This window comes from Nicotiana tabacum, chromosome 4, assembly GCF_000715075.1.
Source record: "Nicotiana tabacum cultivar K326 chromosome 4, ASM71507v2, whole genome shotgun sequence".
NCBI lineage: Eukaryota > Viridiplantae > Streptophyta > Magnoliopsida > Solanales > Solanaceae > Nicotiana > Nicotiana tabacum.
Genome location: NC_134083.1, coordinates 62,945,044 through 62,952,481, shown reverse-complemented (window position 1 = coordinate 62,952,481; position 7,438 = coordinate 62,945,044). Strand labels below are relative to the sequence as shown.

The 7,438-nt window shown below is 37.9% G+C and overlaps 1 protein-coding gene across 1 annotated transcript; it reads left to right on the top strand.

Moving 5' to 3' along the window:
- Positions 1-1,280: 1,280 nt before the first annotated feature.
- On the top strand, positions 1,281-2,564 carry LOC107782194 (uncharacterized). Its single transcript, XM_016603048.2, has 4 exons — positions 1,281-1,772; positions 1,861-1,914; positions 2,023-2,376; positions 2,436-2,564. Exons 1-4 carry the CDS (start codon positions 1,281-1,283, stop codon positions 2,562-2,564), a joined length of 1,029 nt encoding a protein of 342 aa, XP_016458534.2.
- The last annotated feature ends 4,874 nt before the right edge of the window (positions 2,565-7,438 follow it).

The window sequence follows — 7,438 nt, the reverse complement described above, 5'->3', positions numbered from 1 at the left end:
TAGGATTTCAAGTATGTGTGGTCCCTTTTGTTTTTTAAAGAAGGGTCGCATATGGTTGGTTTTTTAACTGAAAAAGGATTTGAAGTATTTGTTAATAGCTGACTTGTTGTTATTTGGTCCCATGTTCCACCTGCATTTACTTAGAAGATGATGTTCATGTGAGTCTCTTACAGATATGTTTTGTGCTTATTTTATTGAGGTGGGACTCTAAGTTTGATACTTTATTATGTGGTCCCCCATATGCATGCTTGTGTCCGCTTCTTTATCATAGTACCTCATTCAATTTTGTTTCTTTATTCATCTACCTCTGTACCTTTTCCTTATTCCCTTTATTTATCCCCTCTTTTGTTTATTCAAGCTTTCCCTTACATGTTTATTTATTATTTCTGTACCTCTTGTCTTTGTTACTTCTTTATGCATTTACTATGGTAGGCTGGAATAACTTTATTCATGGTTACTATGCAGTCTTTTATAGATGGTGCTAGTTGACTTAGTTTTTCATCATGGTGGAGAATGGACTAGTAAGCCACGTCTGTTGTATAAAGAGAAGTATGTGCACATCAATAAAGGTTATGACTCTGACTTGCTCTCTTATGCTGATTTAGTTGATGAATATGATACCAAATTTGGGTATATAGGGGTGAAATAACTAATAGTAAAGGGTCTTGTTGGTAGATACTATGAAATAGATGGGGATGTTGGGATTAGGACTTTATTGGACTTTGTTAGTGAACAGTGTAATGTTATTAATTTATTTGATGTAGAAGAGTGTGAACCAGAAATTGATGTACCTAATATAGTCACTCACAGTGAGTCACACACAGTTGAAGTTGAAGTTGCTACTGTTTGTAGTGATAATGAAAGTGAGAAAAATGATTCTGATTCTCCTGAATTAAGTTCTGATGGATTGGAGCAACTTTTTTTACAAAAGAAGAGGGACATCAATGATAAGTTAACTGACTATAAAGAGTTAGATAGGTCAATGACATTTAAAGATATACCTGAAACTAGAAAAATGATCAACATGTATTCTCTTGCAAATGGATATGACTTGCAGCAAGTTAAAAGTAGCATAGCAAGGCTTAGGTACATATGTGTTGGTGACTGCCCCTTTGTTTGTCATATATCTAAAGATTTTTCAGAGGTGGGGTTAAATTCAAGACTTTAGAGCCTGAGCACACGTGAACCTGCATTTGAAAATCAAAGAGTTGATGCAAATATAATTAGCTGCTTACTTTAAAAAAGACTTGCAAGATAATCCCAAAATTTAAGTTAAATAGATGAGGGCAAGCTTGAAAGCTGCATTTAATGTAAATGTTAGTGAATCTAAGTGCAAAAGGGCAAAGAAAATAATTTTGGAGAAACTTGAAGATAGTTTTTCAGATGAATATAATAAGCTTGTTGCCTATACCAATGAACTGAAACTTAGCAATCCTGGGAGTGATGTGATAATTAACTTATCAAAAGATGCTCTTGAAGAAGGCAAAAGGAGGTTTTTAAGGATGTATATTTGTTTTCAAGCAATGAAGTTTGGGTTTAAGAATGGTTTGAGACCTTTCATTGGATTGGATGGAACATTTTTAAAAGGGAAAGCCAAAGGTCAGCTCTTGGTGGTTGTTGATCAAGATTCTGCCAATCATTTTTATCTATTGGCTTGGGCTATTATTGATAAAGAAACAAAACTTACTTGGAAGTGGTTCTTAGGTCACATGCAGACTTCACTAGACCTCAAAATGGGTAAAGGGATCACATTTATATCAGATATGCAAAAGGTATGTAATGTTTCTTTGTACTGTTATTTTCAGCTATTTTCTTAGTTTCTTTGTACTGTTATTTGATGATATTTACTGATATTTGTAGGGATTGATTGACTCAATCCAAACTGTTCTTCCTGAGTCACACTTCAGATTCTATGTAAGACATATAGAAGCAAATTGGTGTAGGAGATGAGGTTCTGGTGAGTACAAAAAATTCCTTTAGTGGGCTGCATGAAGTACTTATGAAGATGACTTCAAAGATCAGATAAAGAGTATGAGTCAAGTAGAGCATGATGGAAAGGAAGCTGTTGAGGATTTGTTAAAGTATCCACCAAAATGTTGGAGTATGGCATTCTTTGATACTGTTTGCAAGAACCAGTCTGTGGACAAAAACTTGACTGAGTCATTCATTGCATGGATCTTGCAAGCAAGGCACAAGCCAATCATTAAGATGCTTGAGGATATTGGAATCAAGGTGATGAACATGATAAATGAACACGAAGCTGAGGTGATGACATGGGGAAATGAGTACAGTCCCAAAACCATGGAGTTGTACAACCAATTCATGAGGATTGCATTGAAGTGTCATATTAATGGCAATACAGACAATGGACATGAGGTGACTTAAAGTAGTGACAGGCATATTGTGAATCTGAGGTTAAAGAAATGTACCTGCAGGGCATGGGATATTTGTGGCATTCCATGTCCTCATGCAATCTGTGCGTTATTGCACAAGAAAGTGGATCCTCTAAGTCAGATTCATTGGTACCTTACCAAAGAGGCTTATCTCCTAACTTATTCACATAAGTTACAACCAATAAGAGGAGAAAAGTTCTGGAAAATTGACCTTTCATAATACATGGCTCCAACTCCTTTGGTAACTATGGCTAGGAGACCAAAGGTTAAGAGAACAAGAGAAAAGAATGAGGAAATTAATAGGCAAGGGCAATGGTCTCAGTCAAGGAAAGGGAGGGTAATGACATGTAACAACTGTGGTGAACTTGGACACAATGCTAGAGGATGTACAAAGGTAATCAATACTATAACTTTTTCTATCATTCTTTTTCTTTCAACATCTATTAAAATCTTTCTTTCTTACTAACAGCATTCTAAAGGAAAGCAGCCCATTGGAGGCAAGAAGAAGGGAAAGCAGACAAAAAGAAAGAGAACTTTACTTGATGAAGCTATTGATGATGAACAACCCAGATCTCCCTCTCCTGCACCAGTGCCACAAGAAGTCACTAATGAGGAAATTCCTTTGTTAGCCCCTCAGCCAAGTCATCCTACTCAAATAAGTCAATCCAGTAACTTGTTGTTTATGTCAACCCCTTCAGTGCAGAGGAAAGAACCAAGCTGCAGTGCCTTCCCAGACTTCAACTACCCAGACTTTGATACAGAGCCTGAAATAGCTATAAGGCCAAGAAGTATCTCTGAGGCAAAGACTAGGCTAAAATTAAAGGGAAAAAATGCTATCTGGAAGCTGCAGTGTGAGTGAGCCATCAAATCTTCCATTCTCACCAAAGAAGCTGCAATGGAAGGGAAAAAAATGCTATTACTGGTAACCATCTTAACAAACAAAGATTGGCCAAGTTGAAAGCAAAGAAGGGTAATGGGAAGAAGCAGACTTAATGCAATCTGGTGTTCTGAAATGTGGAGCTATTGAACTCTATTATGGTTGTATATTTTTTGTTGTGATGTAATTACTGTTAGCCAAGTAAACATGTTATTTTTAGTTGTGTGATTGTTTAGTTAGTGACCTGTTCACTCGGATGTCATGTTATCACTTGGTTGTGTAAGTTTTTGCGGTGATAATGTGACATCCCCTTGTTTGGGGTTTAATGTAGTTTGACTGTTTAGTTGGAGAAACTTGGATGTTATGTTGTCACTTGGTTGTGATATTATTTTGGGATGTTAATGTGACACCTCCTTGTGATGAAGCAACTATTAGTTTATGAATTTAAGTGTTCGTTTCATTGTTATTCATTGTCCAACTATTAGTTTATGAATGGTTTAAGTGTTCGTTTCATTGTTATAGATGTTGTCCAACCTCTTCATTGTCCAAGATTTAGGAATCTGCAGGTTCATCACCATTAAAAACTGTCCAGATTTTGACAGAGACAATGCCTTCAACACATACAATTTGTGTGCTTTTGTAACTGCTATGTTCATCATCCCATAACATCAACTAATAATATAGCAGGTTCATCACAATCGGTTCCCTCGAATACATACACAAAATACATAAATATTGGAATTACATTAACTAAGATTACATTAACTAATGTAAACGGCTCAAAAAAACATACATAACACCTTCTCTTCCAATTTCAAACGAGAAGAAAACTGAAAACAAAACATATTCACTAAAAAAAATATCACAACAATATACATCAACAAGATTTACCAACATTTACTTTATCATCGACGCCGCAAATAATCCAACAAAAAGTGCCCATGAAATCATAAGCATCATCCTCGTCTTCAAAACCTTCTCTTCCAATTTCATTACTTTTGCAGCTTCAGCTTGGTGTAGAGCCTCCATGGTAATTAATTCTTGTTTCAATTTATCCCTATTATTTTTAATTGATTCCCAAGACAATGTTAGATCTTTAGTTGTAACCAAATCATTGTTCAAGGAGATTTCATCTTCCCATTCAAAATAACCACAAGAACGATTCTGTCGAAGACAAAAAAAAACAGAGAAGAAACTAAGATTTTTATTATTAGACTATAATTTAGAGCAAACTGATAATAATTTAGAGCTTTTGTTAGATAATCACTAACCTAAAATCGCCTTACAGGGTTTAATGGAGTCGTTGAAGTGAAGTAGTTTGCAATGATGCCACAACGACACCTAATTTAGGAAGAACAGCTTCCTTGCGACATTGAAGGCTGAGGAATGTAATGGGTCTGTGGGGTTTTAATTTGGTGGGGTCGATGACATGGCAGCTGACATGGATAAAATTGAGGGGGTCCGCTGCCACAGTGTCAAAATGTTAGGGTTAGAGGTAATTTTTAAAACTTGATTAACGGTAGGGGCTAGATTGGACAAAAAGTATAACGGGTAGCAGAAGTAAACAATATACCATACTAGAGGGGCAATTTTGGACCTTATCCCGCTAGGAAATGTACAAAAGGAAAGTTCCATAAAAATTCAAGCTCGAAAAATCAAGCATAAAAGAAGACTTTAAAGACAAAAACAAGAGACAATACACTGTTTACCCGTAAAATGGTATAGTTAAATTTATACGTGGTTTATAGACAAGTGAATCGATTTGATCCTAAAATGATAAATAAATTAGACGAAAATATAAGACTTAGCGTTGAAATCAAGATAAGACAGTAGAGATCTTGAGCCCGGGAGCAGAGCTTCCTGAGGCAGTAAGAACAATGTAAATAAGCTAGAAAGTAAAATGGTATCGAGCTTTGAATGCAGTATAGTCTATGCTTGTCAGAAAATTTGTCTCATGTACAATGATTATAGAGCTCACTATTTATAATGAGCTCTATAATGACAATTATAGAGCCATTGAAGAATATGTAATGGTAAGCAGTGAATGTCATATTCTCTATAACGGACCATATACTTAAAGTTGTAGAATATTCTCCACTAAATACTTCAGGGTGGCAGGCATTTATGAGGGCTATTGAAGAATATGTAACGGTAGGCAGTGAATGTTATATTCTCAATAACGTACCATATACTTAATGTTGTAGAATATTCTCTACTAAATGCTTCCGGGTGACAGGCATTTATTTCGCCTTTATGAATATCATTCTCTCTGATAACAAACGAGATCGTTGCCTCCGGACCCAACTGCCTTCTGTATTCGGCTCCACATGTCACTTTCTCATGCGATCATTTAATATGAACATATTTTACCCTATAAAGATAGTCCCTCTGCTTTCCGGTGGCATAACTTTATGTCACCGGGAAGTTGGTATAAATACCCTTTTTGGCGGGAAATTTTCTGACCCACTCTATAAAGTTTATGACTGTTGATTTGACACACGTCTCTCCGCATTTAATGCCCCGAACACGTGTCATTCCATGATTCAGCACCATTTTTGCCGGTTATCGAGGTAATTATGGCCACAATTTTAGCCGCTTATTCCTTTACTCGCATCAAACTTCTCCATTTATATTTCATAACTTTCCAAACTTTCTCAAACTCTCTTTACTCAACTCGAATTTGTCTTCAACTTTCTCTAATCTTCTTTTTCAGAAAAAACCCTTTTCTCTCTTCTATTAACAGTGGCCTCTTCTTCCAGAAACCCAGTTCCTCAAAGAACAAAGGTAAATCTGATGATGCTGCTCCTCCTACGGTGAACACCATCATTCCAAGGATCCTTGTCATAACTAAGGACATTGAATAGAAGTACCATTCTGTTAATCCTCGCACGTGGGCTGTTGGAGTGTATCCTTCTTATATCCGTCCTTCCAGCATTCCTGTTGTGAAGGAAGACTGCCATTACCATTATTTAAATATCATCGCTCCTGACCCGACGAAGCGGATAACCTTGCCCAAGAAGGATGTCACGTATTTTTATACGTATCCTTTCACTTTGGGACCATTTTCTATGAGTGGGGAGCTTGACTCTATTATCGTGGAGTTTTGCATCTGTTACCATGTATGCCTGGCACAAGTAAGTCCTTCTGTGTGGAGGACACTTCCTTGTCTTCGGCGTCTATGCCAGGAGATGGGAGAGGATCTAACCCTGGCTCGATTAATGAACCTTTTTCCCCCAAGATTTTTCGCGAGGGAATGATTAATTTCAGCAAACATGGCCACCATGCTCTGCTAACCAGCATGGATAATGACAACGACCGTGGGTGGATAGAATGATTCGTTGCAGTTTACATTAGAGACATCATTCCGGCCACGACTCAATCCTTTCCGGAATTATGGAATCGTACTCGTAAGTTCACCGTTTGTTTTTTCTTCTACTAAGGATTGCCCCATGTTGTTACTCACCCTTCTTCTTTCACTTATTTTAGAAACTCGGTGGACACCACCTATGATTGAAGGTTTGGACCAGTGGGTCCAGAATATTTTGGATGTCACTATGCCCGAGACCCGCACATGGAAAGGACTGGCCATTAAATATGGGTGGAAGGCCAAAAATTATGGTAAGTCGAACTCACCTTGTTTTTACCTTTTGTATAAGGAAGTTGATTAACCTTTCTCTCCCGTTGAATTTAGGTCCACCCCAGGGATCTGTTGTCGTCCCCGAGGAGGACGTTTTGGCTAATACTACTGACGCGACAAGGCTGTTGCAGGAGGCTTTTACTCGAACAGGTGTCTCCGGGCCTACTTTTGGTACAAGTGCCTCTTCTCGAAGTCCTCGGCCTGAGAACAAGCAACAAAAATGGAGACGCTCCTCCCCAGTTGGGGGAAAAAATAAAAAGGCAAAGAGTGTCGCGCCCGAGACATCTTCGGATATTGTGGTGATGAGCGTCGTGCCCGAGCTAGCCATAGACACCATGGTGATCGATGATGATGGAGGAGCCAGTGATGAGGGGCTTCTCTACATAGAAAACGACGACCTTTATCCACTCAACAGAATGCTCAATCTGTAAAGTTAGTTACACCAACCGAGGATGATGCCTCGACACTCTAGGGGGAGTATGATATGATGGAAAATGCTAACTCTCACTTCTGAGTCCCAGTTGCCATGAC